Genomic DNA, 24505 nt, shown 5'->3' on the forward strand with positions numbered 1-24505 from the left:
AGTAGAATCATTTGAATAAAGCAAGGGAATGAGACTACCGAACAACCAGACCTCCTTGTGTGAAGTGTGCCTTCAATTACCGTTTGCAACAATGTTGCAAATGGGTAATTAGCCATCCGTGCAGTGTGGTCTTTGTTCTCTGGGTGGCCGCCATTCGGGATACGAAAACGTGGCGGCGGCCATCTTAGACTACCGAACAGCGGTGTTTTGCCGTCGAGTGTCTGGAACTAAAATCGTACACTTGACTAGGCGAACACCGCTGAGACCTCCAGACTTCCAGTACTTCGTGGGGAAACTACCGAACGGCTCACTGTTCGGTAGAAAGAACCCCACGAACTGGGGGATTCATTCGAATCCTCCCCAGGCTACATAACACAAGTAATTCACATGTTTTCATTCCCTTGTTTGTGACCGCAGGGCCAAAATACATGGAACTGTTTTCGGATACTTTACCCACGCGGTCGGTCAAATCTGTACCTGGTCATAACTCCCGAACCCCTGGTCCGATCTGGGTGATTTTTGAGTATGTTGCTCACCCAGATCAGGGCTATCAGAGGATACCATTTTTAAAGGGGTATCCCTACGTTTAGGGGTACATCCAGAAACTGGGGGAATTTGGGTAAAGTATAAGGGGATTATGATGTAAGAGGAGGGGAGGAGATGTGTGGGAGGTTACTAATCCCCAATTGGATACTGTACTAATTGTTGGAAATCCCTCCCTTGCATGGGAGCATGCTTTATAAGGCACTGTGGAATAAAGCTTGTGAGTTCTGCTCCTGAAACTGTGTGTCGTCCAGTTATTGGGAGTGCTGTGGGGATACTGCTGTGTTATTTTGCCTGCTGGAAACTCTGCCTGTGGATTTACTATTGCCTTGTTCCTGAGCCTCACTGGGATCTTACGTGGAGAATAGCTGTGGGATATCAGCTCTCCGCTACAAGTGACCCAACCTATGCTGTTGTTATTTAAACTTATCTGTGTGTATGCCAGGCAGTGTGGGTCTGACAGTGTATATGTGTATCTGTGTACCTGTGTGTGTGTATCTTTGAGTGTATATCAGTGTAACTGTGTATGTTTATCCAGTGGGAATGTCTGGAATGCATATCTATGTGCATGGCCAGTGCAAGGATTTTTGGGTACATAGGCGAAGATGCATTTTTACGCCCCCCCCCCTCCCTCCTCTAAAATTAACATCTTCACCTATGTGCCTCCTAACTAGCCCCTTCCTCTTCCCCGTCCATTAGTGTTCCTCTCCCCTCCCCCCTCTTTTCCCTGTCCCTTGGTGTTTCTCTCCCCTCCCCTCTCTGTCCCTTGGTGCACCCCCCACCCTCTTAGCGGTCACACTCCCCTTCCTGGTGTGCCTCCTACCTGTCTTGTAGAGTTGCGGAGCAGATCCTCTACAGGAGCTTCAGTTTTCTGTACCTGGCTGGACTGACAGGAAGTGCTCTCTCAGTGAGCACTTCCTGTCAGTCTGGCCGGTTACAGGAAACAGAAGCTCCTGTACTGCGCTCCGCTCCGCCACGCTACACTCAGTGGTGTATACACACACTCAGTGGTGTATACACACACTCAATGACAAACACACAGACGTCACTGACAGACACAGACTCACTGATCTGACACACACTCATTCATTGACAGACACACACTCAATCACAAACATACTCTCATTGATTTGACAGACACTCACAAACACACACTGATAGACACACTCACACTGACAAATCACACTCATACACTGACAGACACACACATGCATACAATCATTCACAGACACACACACACTCACTCACAAATGCATAAACACACACACACTTACAGACACACACTCACAGACAAACACATACACAGACACACACACTCACAGACAAACACAGACACACAGACACATACACAGACACATACACACACTCACACATACACAGACACACACTCACAGACAAACACATACACAGACACACACTCACAGACAAACACACACACACTCACACATACACTTTCAGACACACACAAATTATTAATAATATCCACCGAGCCTCCCTACCTGGAGAGCTGGCGTGGATCTGTCCCTGGGGTCCAGTGGGGCTTCAGTGCGGCGGGCGGCAGTGTCCTAATGAGAGGCGGCGAGGGAGCTCTAACCTGTCTGCTCTGCTTCCTCGCGGGCTGTCTACTGATGCCGGGAGCTGGAATATGATGTCAGCGCGCGACAGCGCGCGAGGGAGCAGAGCAGACAGGTTGGAGCTCCCTCGCCGCCTCTCTTTAGAACACTGCCGCCCGCCGGGGGTCCAGAAGGTGACCTGGCAGGAGGGAGCGCTTCCCTCCTGCCAGTCACTGAAATCTGGCACCCCCAGAGCCGGTGCGCCCTAAGGCGGCCACCTTATGGACGCGCCGGCCCTGTCTATGTGTGTGACTTGGAGTGTGTGTGTGTTTGTGTTGGAGATCCCAGATGGTTGATCTATAAGGAGCCCCAAGAATTTTAAAAACAGCTCTAGGATCACAGACTCAAAGGGGGCACTTTAGGGCTCTAAAAGCTTAGGGGAAACAATAGAATGATCTCTCTTAAACAAGTACATATTTTTGTATTGAGGGAAAATGTGATCTGCATGTCGGAGGGGTGGGGGGGAGGACACATGTAACACATAAAGACATGAAAGAAGAAATGGGGGGAGAAAGAGACCAGTGAAGAAACAAATATTCAACAAATGATGGAGAAGGGGAACATAGTCATTTGAGGTGAGAGATGTATGATTTAGAATGGCAAAAATCTCTGCCTTTAATTGCACCATGCACTAAATTCAGTTGTTGACCCTGCTTTGTTCCTTGTTTTTATGCAGGTCCTTCTGGAGAAGACAATCACAACCCGCAAGTATTAGAGCCGGATTTATTGCAAGTTCGTTCCCACAGCTCATGTCAAATGTGGATGCTGCTTATCAAATTGCAGAAAAAGGAACAGCATATTTTTTTAAAGGTAAAAAAAAATGAAATGTTATGTTTTAACTTGCTCAATGTTATTATTTATTGGTACATGTCATAATTAAGGCTAGGAAAAAATGATAATATTGTTCCAGCGACAAAGAGAACCCATCCTCTAGCAGATGTAGCAAAGAACAATGCGTTTTACCAGAGTCTTACTGGGGAAGTTGTCACAGGAACATTCTCCATTCTATATACATTCAGGGCCAGATTAACATAGGGGCTGATGGAGCTGTAGCTCCAGACCCAGGCCCATGGAAAAGGCCCATTGTTTTTTTCATCCCCAAAAAATTATAGTTTTGTTTTTTTTTACACTTTTTTTTTTTACACACTACGGATCAGTTTTTGCACTGGGGCCCCATGGGTTGTGTGTACGCCACTGTCCGTGGGGGAGCATCTACAAAGCACAGAGAGTCCAGACAGAAGCTCCCAGCCTGCAGAGACAGCCAACAGCTTAGGGAAGTAAGGGATGGGTTAAAGACTGCAGATAGACATGGGGACACTGAGACACTAGGGGACACTGTGAGACATGGGGACACAAGGAGACCTCTGGGGAGGCTGAAACACTTGGGGACACGGGGACACAGACACACTTGGGGACACTGAGACATGGGGACACGGACACACATTGGAAAACTTGGGGACACTGAGACATGGGGACACAGACACTAGGGGACACTGAGACCAGGGAACACTGAGATACTAGGGGACGCTGGGAGACATGGGGATACAGTCACTTGGGGACACTGAGACTTGGGGACACCGGTAGACACAGGGACACAATGTCCCCAAGTGTCTTAGCGTCCCCATGTCTCCCTGCCAGTGTCCCTGGTGTCTCAGTGTCCCCATGTCTCCCAGTGTCCCTAGTATCTCAGTGTCCACATGTCTCCCAGTGTCTGTGTCCCCATGTCTCCCAGTGTCCCCAAGTGTCTCAATGTCCCCAAGTGTCTCAGTATCCCCATGTCTCTCAGTGTCCACTAGTGACATGGGGACACTTGGAGACATGGGGACACAGACACTAGGGGACACTGGGTGAAATGGGGACACAGAGACATTGGGACACTGGGAGACATGGGGCACTGAGACACTGTGATACATAGGGAGAGTGTGATACATACTCTCAGTGTCCCCATGTCTCACAGTGTCCCCTAGTAACATGGGGACCCTGGGAGACATGGGGACAAAGATACTAGAAGACACTGGGCGACATGGGGACACTGGGAGACAGAGAGATACTGGGAGCAATCCATCTATACAGCAGAATCAAACTGTAAGTAGTTTTTAGGTGATTTCACAGAATTTTCTCTACTCCTTCTGAGTTACATAAGGTGATGTCATGCATACATAATTAGTTATGCAAATTAGTAAGGCCTGTATTTTTTCCAAGAAAGGTGGCAACCCTAACTACTCTTCACATACTCTTGCTTAAGAATGGAAACTTAAGAGGGATATATGGAAACAAAACTTGTGTGAAATAGCTGAAATGAAATTAGTTAAGGTAATGCTGACTTTGGTCTCTCTAACACTGTAGCATATTCCCTTTCTTCTACACTCACTACACCCACCTTTTCTCTGTCTCAGACTGTATACCAGAAGCTTCTGCCTGCTAGTAAGAAGGTAAGGAGACATATGAGTGCTAGGGGACAGTCCTTAGAAAGCATGAAGCAAGCGCATCATTAGATGCATTTATGCCAAGCTCAGGATGCTGTTGGCCAGCATGCATTATGGGCAGGCAGCCTGACATGCATTCATGCCAGGCTAGCCTTACAATCCTTTGGGCAGACACGCCACCATTTTGGGCATGTTCGTCCCTTTCGTGAGTTCTGGTTACATGATGCGCGTCAGTGGCCCACCCTTTCACACCGCCCATTGACTTCCTGCTTAACTGGACACTGCTGTTTGGGTGTATGGATTTACTTGAAAGATGAAAGCATGAATTAGAGAGAGATTATCATATTTTAAGAGAATCTGAGTTTTCTTATAGCTGCATTTTATGAGTTTCCCTCTGGCAACATCACCAGATACATAACGCTTGAGAGGTATGACTGTTTTAGTGTTTTTGGTCGATAAGATTCTGTACTTAGGCCCCTCATAATTGTCAGCACCAGGCCCACTGGGCTCTTAATCTGGCCCTGTATACATTAAATATGAATTCTGACCCGTCCTATTTATAAATATTGATATGCATCTCCCAGACACCAAACAGAATGTACCCACTTTCTCCAAGGATTACCTGGACCCTAGTCCTGCTAAAATAAGTAAAAATAGGGCACCAATAAAATAACACTGTATGAAGGAGTGCTGGACAATCTTGTTTTTTTAACGAAAGACAACAACCACAAATTGCAGCTGCTGCCTAGGAGTGTAACCCCCACTAATATCAATCCGACAGGGAGGTATATCTCCCGGTGCAGCCCTGAGGCAAAAGAAACCATAGAGGTGAACACTAACATTTCCGTATTCAAAATTTTAAAAACGTCTGTAATTTTTAAAATGAACAATGCTAAACTGTGTTAAAAGGAAATATTGTCATCTTACTGTAATGGAGACATTCATAAACCACTCCAGCCTCAAGCAGACTCATGTTTTTTGTTTTACATTTCCATAACGTCTCCAGAAATCTTAAAAATACACCAAAATAACCAATCCAAAAAATAGTATCTAGTTCGGCTATTTCATACAGTCAAAAAATGGGGTCTGCACTCTTGGTTCCTGCAGTATGCCATAAGTAAGAGGGTGCACCCGTCTTGTGGGTTGGCGAACCCCAACATGACACTGTGAAGCCAGATGAACAGCCCAGACACCTAATTCATCTTTTAAAATGCAGACTTAAATATTGTTAAAAAATTACAATATTTTGTCTATGGAGCCGCTGAAAATCCCTTATAGAGATAGATTGATTCAATACATATCTATGAGGAGATGCCGATTGCCACAGTGCAACGTTTTGCTGTGCATGCACAATAGTCTACCAATAATTCCTATAAGAAAGCGCTGGATTGGCTGAGATTGTCAAATTTGATGATCTTATCCAAGGAGGCACCCGGCTCTGGAATAAAAGTAAAAACAAAGGGGGATCAGCCACCTAAAATGGATGTTTAACACAATAGTGTCAGGAATGCAGGTTTTTATTCCTGACACTACAGTGTTCCTTTAAGTCTGCACTGTACAATAGTTGTCCAGTTTAGCTATTGTCACAACTGCACAAGTTTAGCCTGAATTTATATTTCAGTTTGCTACATTTGTTATTTTAGTGAATAACTCTGCAAATTACACTGTACACTATATTTTCTCTTTTTTTACGATAAATACTTGGCATTTTCTGTATCATTTGTGTGTGTGTCGTGTGTGTGTGTTTTAGAGTTTAATTATGTTTTATTTTATAGGCCCTCATTATTGGCCAACAAGAGGTCTGCAAATACAAGGACCTCCCCGAACCATCTATGACTTTGGATTTCCGAACACTGTGCACAAAATAGATGCTGCTGTCCACTTAAAAAATAAAAAGAAAACTCTGTTTTTTGTTGGTGATGACTATTACAGGTAATAAAAATATTTACTTAAAGGAACACTAGAGGTGATACTAGGCAGCAGTGTAAACACTGCCTTTTCAATGGTATGACTTTAAGCAGTATCTTTTAATCAGAGGTTGTAATAGTAATGTATCTTTACATGATGCATATGTTTTGCTAAGTCTAAGGTGAAAATTTAAAACATATTATGCAGGCACCAGTGGCTATTTTTTATTTTTCTGACTGTTACTTATTTAATATTTGCTAGAAAAAAACACAAAAAAACAGCACCTGTCATTGTACCTGTATTGTTACCTGTCGGGCACTTAAAATAAACATCCATAAAATGATTTAAATTATGTAAAAACCATCTCAGATTTAAGACGTTAATTTGTGTGAATAAAGCTGGTCTGTGTTCTGTTTTTTTGTTTCTTGTTATTGTAGTGATTCATTAAAATTTCATTTTAACTAGTAGATTATCATTATCCACTTCCTCCTTAAAGTCCCACGACAACCACCAGCTAGGGAAGTCCATTGTAGGGACTTTTTGCCTAGTTGCCACCATGAGGACGAGGAGGAGAAGAAGGCGGTGGGTGTCTTCTGTAGTGTTAGCACGTATGTCTTCTGATCTGACATTGTATGTGAGCCATTTGATGTACCAGAGTTGTGCACGTATGTGTGTATTTTGTAAATTCTGCTATGTCCATGTGCAAAACCTCTCTCATTAAAATATAATTTATTTAAAAAATAATCACACCGTATAGAAAGTGCAATAAAGCAAACTATTTTAGTTTGGCTTTATCAAACCCCCCTAATTACAACCCTGGCACACCAAGCTGACCCGTTACCTCCAAAAATGTTCCAGAACTGCTGAACGCTGCTGGAGAAAGTCTCACTTTGCATCTGACTTCCTCCACTATAAATTAATGCTGCGCTCCTACAGCCTGGCTTTTTCCGCTGCAAAAGTAAATTACTTTAATACCCTCATAAGTACACTGTCCCATCAACCCAAACACCTATTTCACACTTTTGATGCTCTTCGTCGCCCTTTTACTCCCCCTCCTTTTCCACCTTGTCTGCCACATACTTTGCATCTCAATTCACCTCGAAGATCTCTTCAATCAGAGAAGAGATCTCTAATTTCTCTCCTTCCCCTACCAATATATCATCGAACCCCACTCTCTCCACCATTCTACACTCATTCGCATCTGCTACAGCAGAAGAGGTTTCTGCTCTGCTCCAGTCTCCTCCCGCCCCACCACCTGTTCCTTCAATCTTATTCCCTCGCATCTCATCCACACTTTGTCTCCCTCTCTTGCTCTTCCTCTCACTAACATTTTCAATTACTCCCTGTCCTCTGGCATATTTCCCACACCCTTCAAACATGCAACTGTAACCCCGATTCTGAAAAAGCCCAACCTTGACCCCAACTCCCCATCCAACTGCCGCCCTATCTCTAGAGAGTTGTGTACACCAGATTGACTGAGTTTCTCGAATCCAACTCTCTGCTTGACCCCCTTCAGTCTGGATTCCGTGCTGGTCATTCTGTTGAAGCGGCTGTGACCAAAGTATCCAATGATTTAATTGCTGCTAAATCTCATGGCTATTACTCTATCCTAATTCTCCTTGATCTTTCTGCTGCCTTTGACACTGTTGATCATCAACAGTTTCTTCGCATTCTCTGTAATTTTGGTCTACGGAATACTGCTCTCTTCTGGTGCTTCTGCTACCTCTTCCGGTGCTCTTTCAGTGTTTCTTTCTCTGGCTCTGCCTCTTTCCCCCAACCACTCTGTCGGCATGCCCCCAGGTTCTGTCCTTGGTACCCTACTGTTCTCTATCTATACTGCCTCCCTTGGTAAACTCATCAGGTCCTTTGGTTTCCGTTATGATTTCTATGCAAATCTACCTGTTCTCTCCTGATCTCTCTCCGCCCATCTTGATTCGTGTCTCTGACTGCCTCTCTGTGATTTCCAACTGGATGGCTTCTCACTTCCTTAAACTCAGCCTGTCCAAAACAGAACTTCAGGGCTTTCCTCCCTCAAGTGTTGCTACTCCCAGGGCCGCCATCAGGGGGTGACAACCATAACGGTTGTCACGGGCCCGGCGGCCCTGGGGGGCCCGGCCGCCCGGGCCCCACGTGTAGCGCATGCTGATGGGGCCCATCGGGTGGCCCACTCACTTAGGGCCACCCCATGGGCCCTGTATCTTCAGGGGCCCGGTCAGCGCTGCGGCCGTGCAATAGCGCGACCGGGCCCCTTAAAAAAAAATCCCAACCGCAAAGTAATGCTGGGAGGAAGTGGCCGTCACTTCCTCCCAGCTCCCTCCCCTCCCCTCCCCTCCCCTCAGCACCGCGCGGGAGGCAAGAAGGACAGGCCTGCAGCCAGCAGGAGCTACGCCGACTCCCATCAGCCACAGCCTTCCACCTGCAAAAAAAGGTAAGAAAAATTAGCTGTATTTGTGTATGTATGTCTGTGTGTATGTCAGAATGTCTGTATGTATGTTAGAATGTCTGTGTGTATGTTAGAATGTCTGTATGTATGTTAGAATGTCTGTATGTATGTTAGAATGTCTGTGTGTATGTTAGAATGTCTGTATGTATGTTAGAATGTCTGTATGTATGTTAGAATGTCTGTACGTATGTCAGAATGTCTGTACGTATGTCAGAATGTCTGTGTGTATGCCAGAATGTCTGTATGTATGTCAGTAAGTCTGTGTGTATGTCAGTATGTCTGTACGTATGTCAGTATGTCTGTACGTATGTCAGTATGTCTGTACGTATGTCAGTATGTATGTAAGAATGTCTGTATGTCAGTATGTCTGTACGTATGTCAGTATGTCAGTATGTCAGTATGTCTGTGTGTATGTCAGAATGTCTGTACGTATGTCTGTGTGTATGTTAGTATGTCTGTATGTATGTCAGAATGTCTGTGTGTATGTCAGAATGTCTGTATGTATGTTAGAATGTCTGTATGTATGTTAGAATGTCTGTATGTATGTTAGAATGTCTGTACGTATGTTAGAATGTCTGTACGTATGTCAGAATGTCTGTACGTATGTCAGAATGTCTGTGTGTATGCCAGAATGTCTGTATGTATGTCAGTAAGTCTGTGTGTATGTCAGTATGTCTGTACGTATGTCAGTATGTCTGTACGTATGTCAGTATGTCTGTACGTATGTCAGTATGTATGTAAGAATGTCTGTATGTCAGTATGTCTGTACGTATGTCAGTATGTCTGTGTGTATGTCAGAATGTCTGTACGTATGTCTGTGTGTATGTTAGTATGTCTGTATGTATGTCAGAATGTCTGTGTGTATGTCAGTATGTCAGTATGTCTATATGTATGTATGCCAGTATGAATTAATGTATGTCTGTGTGTATGTATGTGATGTCGGTGTATGTGTGTGTAAGTCCTCATGCATGTGTGTCTGTATGTATGTATGTTAGTATGTGTCTATCTGTCACTATGTATGCCTGTGTGTCTGTATATGTGTGTATGTCTCAGTATGTGTGTGTCAGTACGTATGCCTATATGCGTGTATTTCTGTTTCAGTATGTGTGTCTGTGTATGTATTTTTGTGTGTGTGTGTGTGTGTCTGTGTCCTTTTGTATCAGTGTGTGTTTTTGTGTCTGTGTGTATTCCTGTGGGCGGGATTTGGAGGCGGACCCTGTGGGCGGGATTGGAGGCGGGCCCCAGGGGGCCCAGACCGTGAGCTGAGTTAGGGGCCCCAAAATTTCTGGTGGCGGCCCTGGCTACTCCCATGTCTGTTTCCCTCCAAGTCAATGGCACTGCCATCACCTCTACATCGGAGGCTCGCTGCCTGGGTGTTCTTTTTGACTCCAACCTCTCCTTCACCCCTCATGTCCAATTAATCGCCAAATCCTGTCGCTTCCATCTCAAAAACATAGCGTGCATCCGCCCCTATTTAACGCCGGATGCTGCTGTTCTCTCTCACCTTGACCACTTCTCGGTGGTCTTACGTGTTCCCAGATTGCACTGCTGCAATCCATAATGAATACGGCGGCGAGGCTTATTTTCTTGTCCGCTCGGACCTCCCACGCCTCCCCGCTCTGTCAGTCCCTGCATTGGCATCCAGTTAGATATAGGGCTCATTTTACAAGTCCCTACATAATGCTGCTACAACCTACCTATCCTCCCTAATACACAAGTATGTCCCATTGAGGCCCCTGTGCTCTGCCAAAGACCTACGTCAATCCTCTGTCCGTACTCCCACCTCTGATACTTGCCTCCAAGATTTCTCCAGGGCTGCAACTCTTCTGTGGGACTCACTTCCTTTCTCCGTAAGACTTTCACCCAGTCTCCACTCATTAAAAAAAAAAAATCATTGAAAACTCACTTCTTCAAGAAAGCATATCAATTAAACTGTTAGCAGGTTTTTATCCTCTACCCCCCCATGACTCCTCTCCTGTAACTGTCAAAAATTACCTACTAAGTCCTCAGTGAATACTTTTCTAACAACCTACTTTGTACTTCTACTTTTACCCTTTGTGTCACTATACCCCACTCCCTCTAGAATGTAAGCTCGTTGAGCAGGGCCCTCCACCCCCTTTGTTCCTGTGCGTCCAGTTGTCTGGTTACAATTACATGTCTGTTAGTCCACCCATTGTACAGCGCTACGAAATCTAATGGCGCTTTATAAATAATAAAATAATAAAAAATAATAATAATAATCTGTGGTCCCTGAACCTCTTAATGTCATTATTTTGCCATAACATAACTCTCTACAGAAGCCACCAACAGCCAAAATGTTATATCCACTAAATATTTTAATGAAAATAATAATAAGTTTACATTATGAATCTGATGATTTGCAGGAAAAAGCTGTATTTCTTTACTGTTTCATAATATCTAGAATACGAATCACATGATTCTGATTAAAAAGCTCATGTGACACAGTCCTCCTCTCAACGGACGCCGAAAAGGCTTTCGACAGAGTGGACTGGGTTTATCTGGACGAAACACTACGGCACATGGGCTTTGGTCCTCACATACGATCATGGGTGTCAGCGCTGTATACTACACCAACGGCAAGGATCCGCATTAACGGAGCCCTGAAGCAATCTTTCCCGATATGTAATGGAACACGCCAGGGCTGTCCCCTGTCCCCCCCTCCTGTTCGCCCTCTCTTTAGAACCATTCCTGGAGGCGGTCAGACAGGACGGGGGTATAACGGGGGTGTGCGTAGGCTCCGAAGAACACAGAGTGGCGGCCTACGCAGACGACATGCTCTTCTTTCTGGAACAACCCATGATCTCGGTGCCCAACCTACTACAGGCTTTCCAAACATACCGCAAAGTATCCAACCTGAAACTTAACCTGGAAGAGTCCGAAGCTATGCCATTAATGCAGGACAAGGAGCACGTCCGCCAGCTTAGCTCCCAGTTCGCCTTCTCATGGTGTGCAACGAAAATACGATACCTGGGCACCTGGCTACCGACAGACCTGGCACAGATCTACCAACTGAATTTTCTCCCTCTCCTCACAGCCATATAACAAGACCTCCAGCGATGGTCGCAACGGTACATCACCTGGTTCAAAATGCGGTCAAAATGAACATACTACCAAGGCTGCTGTACGTCTTTGCGACATTGCCTTCGAGGATCCCCCAGACGTTTTTCAACTCAGTAACTACGGCCGTCCGCAGGTTTGTTTGGAATCACGGACAGACGCGCATCCGTAGGTCGACCATGGAACGACCAAAGACAGCCGGAGGGGTGGGTCTGCCGTCGGTGATCTCATACTACCGAGCCACACATTTACACAGAATAGTGGACTGGTACGCTCGCCCCAGCCCTAAACGATGGGTAACCATGGAACTACAACAGACACACGGTACCATCCCTTCAAGGCTCTGGCTTGGTGGCTCCACTTTCTCGGCCCTCCACACCAGGAACCCGATGATAGACGCCACCCTTAGAGTCTGGTGCGGACAGCGATATGCTCAACAGCTCACCACCTCCCCAAACCCGCTTACACCCATCACACACAATCCTGGTTTGGCAGGAGGACTCCACCCGGTTGCCCTTAAAAACTTCCAGAGGACAGATTGGATCTATATGCACCAGTGGTGCTCCGGGGGAACACTCTGAACACTGGGCGATTTGATGCCGGATCGGCAACCCACCCACCTGGATAACTTCCACTATCACCAAGTTAAGACGTACTATGCCAAACTCCTGGGAAGAGAGCATCTCCAAAGGCAACTCTCAGATTTCGAAAGGCGGTGTACGGACAGACGACATATAGACCATGGGGTTTCATACCTGTGTGCAATGCTCCAGAGGACAGGAGATAACAGCCCATTAGGCTATACGAGCAAATGGGAAAGGGAGACAGGGACACCACTGACGGACCAAGACTGGGACAAAATATACCTTTTAACTCATAAATGCTCCATAAGCTCGAAGTTCCAGGAAACCAGCTACAAACTGTTAACTCGCTGGTATAGAACGCCAGACTCCCTCAGACAAATACACGAAACTAGCACGGGCGAGTGCTGGAGATGCGGCACAATGCTGGGCACTAGCATACACATATAGTGGTCATGTCCCCGTATAACTTCATACTGGCAGATGATCAATGCAAAGATCAAAGAGATCACCGGGGACGGCCTCCCCCTACAACCCCTGCTGATGTTATTACATCACACAGCTACCCCCACGTAGGCATACACAAACTCCCTGACCATTCACCTGCTGAATGCAGCAAAAGCTCTCATACCCCGGAGTGGAGAGGCCAGACAATCCCCACTCTTAGGCAATGGATAGATAAAGTCGAGAATATCTATGACATGGAAACGCTGACAGCCTCCCTGCGAGAGCGCTCGGATAAGTGCGCCTTGACCTGGTACCCCTGGAGGCTTTACGTCGCCAGACGGGTTGCTTGAGACACCCAAGTTCAGGATCAGGCCCTAGAAGGGAAAAAGGAAAAAAACAACTCCGGGAGGGGAGCGATCCTAACCGGGCCCCGGATGCTGATCCCGCCCTTGCCCCCTCCCCCCCCCCTCTTTTTTTTTTCTTTTTTCCTTTTCTCTCTCTCATCTCTTCCCTTCAACACAGACGCAAGTAAACAACGGGCAGAGCGCTCCCTCCTGCCAGTCTCTCAATGTAGTGTGGCCAGGCGGTGCGGAACGCGGGACAGGAACCTCTGTTTCCTGTACTCGCCCGCCGGCGGACTGATAGGAAGTAAGCACCGCCGGTGGCCGGGTACAGGAAACAGAGGTTCCTGTCCTGCGTTCCGCGCCGCCCAGCCACACTACAAGGGTAGGAAGGAAGAGTAGGGTAAGGACAACTGAGGGGAGGGGGAGGGGGTAGGGACAACTAAGAACTGAGGGAGGGAAGGGGGGGACAACTAAGAACTGAGGGAGGGAGGGGGGACAACTAAGAACTGAGGGGGGGACAACTAAGAAGGGAGGGAGGGAAGGGGAGACAACTAAGAACTGAGGGAGGGAAGGTGGGGACAACTAAGAACTGAGGGAGGGAGGGAATGGGGGGACAACTAAGAACTGAGGGAGGGAAGGGGGGGCAACTAAGAACTGAGGAAGGGAGGGAGGGAGGGAGGGAGGGAAGGAGGGAGACAACTAAGAACTGAAGGGGTAGTAGGGACAACTGAGAACCTAGGGAGGGGGTAGGGAGAACTGATAGCTGAGGGGGGGAAGTAAGGACAACTGAGAACTGAGGGGGGGTTGGGACAACTGAGAACTGAGGGAGGGGGGAGTAAGGACAACTGATAACTGAGGGAGGGGGGTAGGGACAACTGAGAACTGAGGGGGGAGTAAGGACAGCTGCAAACTGAGGGAGGGGGGAGTAAGGACAACTGAGTGGGGGGGAGTAAGGACCACATGGGGGAAGTAAGTACCACATAGGGAGGGGGGGAGAAAGGACCACATAGGGAGGGGGGAGTAAGGACCACATAGGGAGGGGGGAGTAAGGACCATATAGGGAGGGGGGAGTAAGGACCACATAGGGAGGGGGGGGAGTAAGGACCACATAGGGAGGGGGCGGAGTAAAGACCACATGGTGGGGGAGTAAGGACCACATAGGGAGTAAGGACCACATAGGGAGTAAGGACCACTGAAGGAGGGGAGTAAGGACCACTAAGGGGTTTGGCAGAGGGAGGACCACTAAGGGGGGGGGAAGGACCACTAAGGAGAGGGGAGGAGGGTAAGGACCACTAAGGGGGGGAAGAGGATAATGACCACTGAGGGGAGGGAGATTACCACTAAGGGGGTGGGGGTTTGGAGGGGAAGGTCTACTAAGGGATTTGGGAGAGGGAGGACCACTAAGGGGGGGGGGGAGTAGAGGGGAAGGACCACCAAAGGAGGGGAAGGACCACTAAGGAGAAGGGAGGAGGGTAAGGACCACTAAGAGGGTAAGGACCACTAAGGGGGGGAGAGAAGAAGGACCACCAAAGGAGGGGGAGGACCACTAAGTAGAGGGGAGGAGGGGAAGGAACACTGAGGGGGGAAAGATGGTAAAGACCACTGAGAGGGGAGAAAGGGCAAGGACCAATAAGGGGCTTGGGAGAGGAAGGACCACTAAGGGGGAGTGAGAAGACCACCAAGGGGGGACTGCAGTGGGACAGGGGGCAAAGGGAAAGCACTATGGCACAGAAGGGGAGAACACTGAGGGACAGGAGGGAAGGGGAAATCACTAATTGACTTGAATGGAGAGCACTATGACATTTTTTTTTAAATAAAGAGCTGCTTCCCTCTCAGTGATCCTACCCCACAAACCCTCTTTTTTACACTACACACATACACAATGCATCCCCCCACACACACACACAGAAACATACAATGTATCCCTACTCACACACAGACACACCCGAAACACACAATGCATCCCTTACGCTCACACAAATACTCATTTTCTTACACACAGAAACAAAATGCATGTCTTACACACTCAATGCACCCCTTAAAGACACACACTGCATTCAATTACATACACAGAAACACACATTGCATCCCTTACACACACACAGAGAAACATACAATGCATTCCTTACATACAAACACACACTGCACCCCATATACACACACACACACTACATCCCTTACACAAATTGGTATCCCTATACACTACATTCTATAAGAACACACACACACATAACATCCTCTACAATAACACATAAAACATCCCCTACCCACATACACTCCACTCCCTGTGAGAGAACTCATGGGTGGGCCATGTAGGTGGATTTATGGGTGGGCATTGTAGGCATACTCACAGTCAAGCCCTAGGGGCCCAGACCTTGAGCTGTGTAAGGGGCCACAAAAATGGAGCTGCTTCCTGTTTGTTAATTGTTGTGAGCACTGTTACAAACAGTTTCCAGAGAGCCTCGTCTACACCAGACCTGTGGAGCCAGACTGAGCCCACCATCAGCCTCTTGTCCTCATCTGGTGGTAAGTAGGCAATCCAATATATTATTAGTCTAATCTCTAATTTACCTCACATTAAAGGACCACTATAGTCACCAGAAGCACTACAGCTTAATGTACAGCTTACAGCTTAATGTAGTGGTTCTGGTGTCTATAGCCTGTGCCTGTAGGCTATAGTTGTCCTGGCCGGTCTCAGTTTGTGAGGTCCCTGTGCGAACACCATACAAGTGAATCTCTTATTTTCAGGCTATGAATGCTCCCTCTGTTCGGTAGTTCATATTTCCAGAACGTCGCTCTTGTAGGTGGTCGGGAACTGGAACAGGCAGCAGTCTAAGGTTTACCGGTGTTCGCGAGAGTGCCAAGCCGAATAGAGTTCCAGGCACTCAACGACCAAGTACCGCTGCCCACGTTCGGAAGATAAGATGGCCGCCATTCTCTCTGCCACATGTTCGGTTATACGAAATGGCAGCCACCCAGGGGAAGCACTTATTAATTGAATTGTTTCCCTTGCGGTTTCACACTTAAGGGGTTGGTGTCAACGTTTTAATGGGGTACAGGAGTGGTCCTCGTTCGGGAGACGAAGGGATTCCGTTTGTATGGAGTCTCCCGAAGGACCAAATAGTAACCACACGAAACAAAGGGGAAAATACACAAAAGGGGAAAGTTTTACTACAGGGGATATGGACAGCCTAAAAAGTGGAGTAAAAAGTGTCTGGGAAGCGTTCATTCCGCTACATGTATCATGTGCCAAAACATTAAGAAATGTAAATTCAATTATGAGTACATGTGGTAGTTGCCAACTATCACATCCTGTTGTGGTCTTTGTGGTGTCTTGTTTGTTAATTCTGTAATCATATGATTCTATGAAAATAGTTGTGGGTGATGATATTGGGTAGATAACAATCCTAATTTTATAATACAATGCATTTTTTTATTTTAGGACTTTTTGTATGAGTAAAAAAAAATGTTTGCTCACAAGAATCACATGAGATGTTAACAATTCATTTAACTGGTTAAGAAACATTAGTAAGCCATGGTGTCCTGCTATAGTGCAGTAAAAAAATGAGACATGGATGATTTAGTTATGTACTTGGCAAAATAAAAATCCTGAGTGTCAAAATACCACGAGCTGAGTTACTCAGGAAAAATCCCACAGAGGTGCATCCTGAGGTAAAATCTTACTAAACAACAGCAAGACAAAATATGTCTCACCTTGGTGTGACTAAGGTCTCAAGCAGGAAAAAGAGAAACTATTTTAGATGTAAACAATTTATACAGTAAAATGCATCTGTATTGTACGAAAGCCCAGAGAGAATATGTATTTTTAATTTTGAAGGGACACTATAGTCACCAGAACAACTATAACTTAATGTAGCTGTTCTGGTGAGTATAGCCAGTCCCTGCAGACCGTTTAATGTAAACACTGTTTTTTTCAGAGAAAAGTGCCTAGGAACACCTCTAGAGGCCACTCCTCAGACAGCCGCTAGAGGTGCTTCCTGGGTCGCTGTTCAGTGTCTCCACGCTCTATGAGGAGATGCTGATTGGCTAGCCCCAGGTAGCTCCGCCCCTGCCACTTTGAGATCATCAGAATTGACAATCTCAGCTAATTCAATGTTTTCTTATAGTAAAGCATTGAATTGGTTGAACTCAGAACTTCTGATGATGTCAGCAAGGAGGCAGTTTGAAGGCAGCACCAGTGCCAGCAGACCCACGTGGCTCTGAAAATAAGGTAAGTTTTATTACCTTTTAAAGGGGCTGGAGGGTGGGGGGGGGGGAGCATGCCACCGAAATGGTGGTTTTAACACCGTAGGGTTAGGAAAAGGTTTATGTTCCTGACCCTATAGTGTTATTTTAATTCGGTGATAGAGAAAAACTGGTTGTACGTGGATTTATAGTCTATCAACCACAATGTATCACTGAGGCAGGAAATCCTGTCTTCCTTTGGACTAAGCATATTATGAACCACAATAGAACTCCTCTCATAATGCAAACATTTAATTCTAGACTCAGAAACCAAAGTAATTTTATTATATAAAAATTATAAATATTTTCTCTATAGCTTTGATGAAACCACCAGAAGGATGGAAAATGAATACCCAAAAGCTATTGATGATGAATTTTCTGGAGTAGAAGGACAAATAGATGCAGCACTGGAACTTAATGGTAAAGTATCATGAGAAGGGTTCCATAATTAATTGCAGCAAAAACGTTTTAGGTATATATATTTCAGATACATACTTGATAAACACCACTTGTGGCTCCAAAATTCTAACACCAGCTATCTGCATACAAATACAACACCCCCATATACTCATTTTATGAGGTTTTCAGGCTTCATACATAGAAATTTGAGAAACTGATTTTCTGGCCTTTGATACATTGCCCCACATACTGGTTTTCCATGTTTCTTTTTTGGTAGTTACAGGATCAAATATATAAGAAGCCCTTTTTAACCCCTTAAGGACCAAACTTCTGGAATAAAATGGAATCATGACGTGTCAGACATGTCATGTGTCCTTAAGGGGTTAAACTTGGAAATGTGACACATTGAAATTCTGGGCCTATGACTCCTTTGGGACAGTATAGGAGTCTGAGAAATATTACACTATTACATGCCTTTTTCAAACTTGGAAATTTTGAAAATGTATTATTTAGACCTATGTTACATTTGAAACAGTATGGCAGCCTGGGGAAAAAAATCCACATTTATGGAAAAGAAGACAAAAGCAAACATTTGCAAAAGCAGACAAATCAGGGTCTTTAAAATGGAGTATAGCCACTTTCTAACAAATGGTGGCCACATTTATTGTTATTGTACTTGTAGTCATGGGGGGGAGGGGAAGGAGGGTGTTCACACAAGTGAATTTCATTATCTCAAGAATAGCATTATCTCAAGAATAGAGCCCACATGTGCAGTTTTGGGGGGGGAAGTCACAGGGCCAAATTTATTGCCTGCCCTTTTCAAAGTTGGAAATGTGACAAATTTATATTTCGGATCTTTGCCTCTTTTGAGATAGCCTGGCAGCCTAGGAAATAAAACCATTTATTGCATAACATTTTCAAAAGTAGAAAACCCATGGTATTCAAAATGGGGTATTTTACTTTATTACAAATGGTGGCCACATGTAGTGGTTATACTTTAATTCATGAATTCTATTTTCACAGGAAATTTTGTAATCCTGATATGGAGAATAAAGCCTCATTATTTTCATTTAGATTGTCTCGCCAATTAAGTGATCTTATAGTACTGGTTTTCAGGATTATGGGTTTTTTACAGGGCCAAATATTTGACATGCCCTTTTCAAACTTGGAGTTGTGAGAAATTCATTTTCTGGACCTATGCAGCCTTTGAGCATTCTGTCAGGTTAAGCTGGCTCTCTTTCCCTTGATAAATGTGAAATGCCCAGGAATAACCAGGAAAACTCAATACCATATTGTGACCATTTGAGGGGATATTTTGAATGAAAAGCAATCTTCCTTTAAATTTCATCAATTATTCGTCTATGTATTTCTCCTGTTCAGGGGTGTAATTTTTGGAAAACTTATCAGTCAGGTGTTCGATAAGGGGACGTGTCTTATATTGCCTGTTATAGAATTAATCATTTCTTGGATGGCACTGGGCAGCGTTTGTTCATCTGATTGAGAATTAAGCTTTATATTGGAGGCTGTAAGGGTGTGACTGTCAGCGATGTCAAATATGTCACTCTCTGAGCACGTTAAAATGGCATAAGCCTCTTCTACCGTATAGTAGTGTGCCAGGATGCTTCACTGCCTCAAGTCAAAGTGGGTAAATAGAGAGGCAGAGACACATGTCTCAGTCAATGGTTGACTTAATTGACTGAGCAATTGTATCAGTAATAATGGGGTGACAGGTTACCACCATGATGATCACATGACATGGACCTTGGGAATTACTGCTGGGGGAAGGCCAGGATTGCCAGGCAGGTCCCCTGATCATAATTGGCACAGGAAACATTACTTGGAAAAGAAAGGGGGGCACGATCATTAGAATTCGCTATGCCATCCTAGTGTCTTTAAAGCTCTCCTTTTGGAGAACAGCATAGAGTGTCCTAATGTCGAGAAGGGATTGAGGGAACACACTCATACACACCTGCAAACAGTGTGCAGCATGTAACAAAAGTTGTATATCAAGTTGAACCTGTACAGACACTCACTCAAATCACAAGGAAAATATTTTAAAGGACACCGTTTATCCCTGACTTACCACTCCACCCGAAACCGGAATATTAAATTCCTAAAGGAATTTTAAAGACTCTCACGAACACAAAACATATTTTAACATCATAAATGAGGGACTTAATGCAGATTTATGTTTTCTGAAACACTACCTAAGGCTGTATTTATTTTTATTTTATTGCTCCCATTATACTTATACTTGACCAATTTATATAGACACATATTATGCAGCTGTATATTTCTATGCATTTCTCTGCTGTTTTACCTGCTAGTTTTTATTTCCTTGTTTTGCTTATTCTCACACATTCTGCATCTTCCACTCTCAGGACCATCGTTTGTTATTTATCACACCACTCAACCCCTCTTCTGTAACAACATCAGTTGGTTTAAGTGTTAAACTCTGTCATATTGATCGGTATTGCTATGCACCGGAGAAAGAGAGGAAAACTTTTGAAAGTTTGTCTTTGAAATATTATGTTAGTCCAAAAAAATAAAAAATAAAAAAGATAAAAAAAACACACATCATTGCATGCTGCAATATTGCCATCAATGTTTATATAAATTAAAATGATATATATACAAATTATTATTATTACGAGCATTTAAATAGCACCAAACTAATTCTGCAACACTTTACAGTTATGGAATGGGGCTATGTCACAACAAGTTATTGACAAACAAAATTAGCAGAGACAAGAGGTAGAGAAGGGCATAATCAAACAAGCTTTCAAACTCTAAGACAATATCTGTATTTGAATAGCCAAATCCGTAATGTAACTAACTAAAATATTCAAATTCCAAATGGCTCTACTATCTCTCTATAAGCACCCTGTCTCTCTATTTTCACCCTAGTGTCCCTGCCACTTCCTGCCTATCCTTAACTTGCTAAGCTCTAGATGTCTAACCTCAAGTCCAACAATCGCCATCTTGTTTTTACCCAAAAGCCGATAGTTTTTCTATCCTTTCCATTGTTTACATATATATTATATATATTTTTTTTATCTGTAGGGTTTATTTACTTCTTCTCTGGTCCAAAAGCCTATAAATACGACACTGAAAAGGAAGATGTGGTTAATGTTGTGAAATCAAGTTCCTGGATTGGATGCTGAGAAACCTTTGATGCAACTTTTCACCATCATTTCATAAAAGTCTCTGAACGAAAACCCACAATGACAACATGCAATGTCAGAGAGATTTAGAGAACTGTGCATTGACATAATGTGATTCAATAAATTAACAAAAAAGATATCGTGAATTGCATGATTGATGCAAAAAAAATATTGAAAACAACTAAATAAAAACAGAGAAACACATTCTATAACATAAGTACAAGAACAATACCACATCAATAGAAATAAGTAATGGAACAAATTGTAATAACTATTAAACAAACTACCGGTTGTGTTTCCAGTTAAAATGTAAAAAAAAAAAAAAGTGTTATTGTCATTAAAGTGATATATTAATTAAATATTGTAATGGTGTAATTATCACAGATAACAAGCTGTCAGGGTTATTCACTATAGTCAAATTTATAGGGACACTATAGTCACCAGAACCACTACAGCTTAATGTAGCAGTTCTGGTGTCTATAGCAGGTCCCTTCAGTGTTAGCACTGTAAACACTGCCTTTTCCGTTAAAAGGCAATGCTTACATTGCTGACTACTTACACCTCTAGTGGCAGTCACTCATTCCGCCACTAGAATTGCTAGCTAGTCCAGTGCTGCATGCTCTGCATTGAGAGGCTGAATGCTCTCCATAAAGATACATTGATTCAACACATCTCTATGAGGAAATGCTGATTGGCGCATGCACAATAGCCTCCCAATGCTTTGCTATGGGAAAACTTTGGATTGACTGAGATTATCAAAATTGATCATCTCAGCCATGGAGGTGGGGTCAGTCAGAGTCAGCCGCAGCGAAACGGGCGCTTTGAGGGAAAAAGGAACGTTTTATTCCCTTAAAAGATAGTCCATCACTATACTGTTTTGAAAACATGTTTGTATTTCTAACACTATAGTGTTCCTTTAAGGTCGTAATAGCCAAACTGGAAAGTCAGCAATGTTTCCAGTTCAGCTACTTAAGGCCTTAAATCTTAAATTCACTGTGAATTCACTTTAAATGCTCACTTCAGTGTATAACTCTGTATGATGTTTAAACATTATAGTTAGAAGAAGTTTTATATTTAAAGGGAGACTGTCACTTGTTTGGATTTACAACATTGAATCCAATTTTTAAATGAGACTTGTGTTAACCTTTTTCGTGAAATGTTCTTTTTCTTTCAAAATTTATATTGAAGCATGTTAGCAAATTACATCATAATCCAGTTCAGACAAGCAACATAAGTTAAGAGGACAAATAGAAACATTGGGGGATATTTATCAAAGTGTTCTGAAATGTGATGGTGAAATTATATAATTTTTTTGATCATATTTATTAAAGTGATCTAAAAGGTGAAGGTTTTCTTTAAAGTAAACACACAGAAACGTCCATTCTGGTATGCCAAATTTACAGTCATTTAAAAAAAAAAATGGTGTAAATTTAAAGATTTCCATTAAAACCGCAAAAAAGTAATGGATGAAAAAAACTCTTGCAGATTTATTAAACTGATTAATAGATTGATGAGGCCAACATCTATCAAATGCATTAAAGTTGCATTGATGCCTGGAGTGTCCCTTTAAGTCCACCTCTAGTGGGTATCGGTTTGACAGTCACTAGAGCCACTTGTGCTGAACTGACCAAGTAAAACGATCTCATGATGTAGAAGCCCCCATAATAAAGAATTGATTCAATGATTTCCTATAGGGATGTTTGAATGTGCTCGCGACTATCGACAAACATGTGCATTAGGTCCCCAATGTTTCTCTATGAGGAGCATTGTACTGGTCATTGGCAGTGGATGCCATGCCTCCTCGGTGACATTGCAAGAGGTAGGATGGTGAGCAGCATCGAGAGAGCTTCATTGAGGTCATTTCAATATATGTATGCGGTAAATCCCCCTCTCATAACATTGTAAAGCGCTACGGAATCTGTTGGCGCTATATAAATGGCAATAATAATAATAATAATATATAACTCCCTTTCATCCCAATGACTTGTACAGAGTCTGTGCAGATTTTTAAAGAGTGACTGGATGAATTCATGCAAAAACCATTCAGGCGTATATTTAATGTGTGAGGCTACAGCGTTTGGATCCAAGGAGAGATCCATCTGCAATGCTATGTTCAAGAAGGATTTTTTCTGATAGTTTGTTGAATTGCTGGAATGTTTTGTCCCTTCTTTTGGATCAACTGCAGAAACATGTGTGTTAAAGGCTGTAAATGACAAAAGTCGTTTTTCAGTCTCTATACCTATGTAACTATACACATGTGCAAAATTGAATTTACTATTGCTGAGTATGACAGAATGTATTTAGCCCCCAAAAGGGATTGCTTATTTTCCCCTTTGCTTCAATTTGTTGTTTGTCTATTGATTCAATTATTTGTTTGTTTTGTATGAAATATTTACCAAGAAGGGTACATTGACATTCCTCTCTTTTTCAAGTCCTGGACAGCAGATACAAATATATTGTTATAGATATAATGGAAAATGACAGATACATTATTGCACATACAATGCACATACAGTCAAGGGAAAAATAAAGCACACCGTCTTTGAATACTATGGTTTTACATATCAGCACATAATAACAATAATTTTTATTACAATTTATTTAGCAAAAATAAAGCAAAAATGCAGAAGTGAAAAACTAAGTACACCCTCACTGCTTCCATAGGAATTAAGAAGCTAAGTAGGCAAGTAGCAGACAGGTGCTGCTAGCCATATGCCCTTGATTAATTGATCATCAGCAAGTGTGACCATCTTTATAAAAGCCAAAGTTTTTGCAGTTTGTTGGTCTGGACCAGGGGTCCTCAAACTCCGGCCCCCCAGATGTTACTGAACTACAACTCCCACGATTCTCTGGCTAGCTATGTAATTCAAAGAATCATGAGAGTTGTAGTTCAGCCACATCTGGGGAGCCGGAGTTTTAGGACCCCTGGTCTGGAGCATTCAAGTGTGTGTTAACACAATGCCAAGGAGGAAAGACTTCAGCAATTTTCTTAGATAAGCAATTGTTGTTGCCCGTCAAACTGGGAAGACGTATAAGGCCATGGGACCTCTGTTTAACAAACTATTCTAGAGTTAAATGTGTCCGGCAGCCAAAGCTTGGCTGATATTGGGTCATGCAACAAGACAATGATCCCAATCTACAGCAGAATGGCTGGAAAAAAAAGAATCAAGGTGTTGCAATGGCCCAGTCGAAGTCTAGACCTCAACCCAATTGAAATGCTGTGGTGGGAATTTAAGAGAGCTGTTCATAAACAAATATCAGCAAACCTCAATGAACTGAAGCAACGGTGTAACGAAGAGTGGGCCAAAATAAGT

At 43.7% G+C, this 24505-nt stretch overlaps 1 protein-coding gene across 1 annotated transcript in view; it reads left to right on the plus strand.

Annotated features, from left to right (window-relative positions):
• Nucleotides 1-21191, plus strand: part of LOC134598913 (matrix metalloproteinase-20-like) — a 37638-nt gene extending 16447 nt beyond the window's left edge. Inside the window, exons 7-10 of the mRNA XM_063444926.1 lie at nucleotides 2833-2966; nucleotides 6358-6514; nucleotides 17945-18048; nucleotides 21091-21191. Coding sequence (XP_063300996.1) covers nucleotides 2833-2966; nucleotides 6358-6514; nucleotides 17945-18048; nucleotides 21091-21191 — 496 coding nt within the window. The remainder of the gene's footprint in view (nucleotides 1-2832; nucleotides 2967-6357; nucleotides 6515-17944; nucleotides 18049-21090) is intronic.
• The last annotated feature ends 3314 nt before the right edge of the window (nucleotides 21192-24505 follow it).

The sequence above is a fragment of the Pelobates fuscus genome, chromosome 1 (assembly GCF_036172605.1).
Source record: "Pelobates fuscus isolate aPelFus1 chromosome 1, aPelFus1.pri, whole genome shotgun sequence".
Classification (NCBI taxonomy): Eukaryota; Metazoa; Chordata; class Amphibia; order Anura; family Pelobatidae; genus Pelobates; species Pelobates fuscus.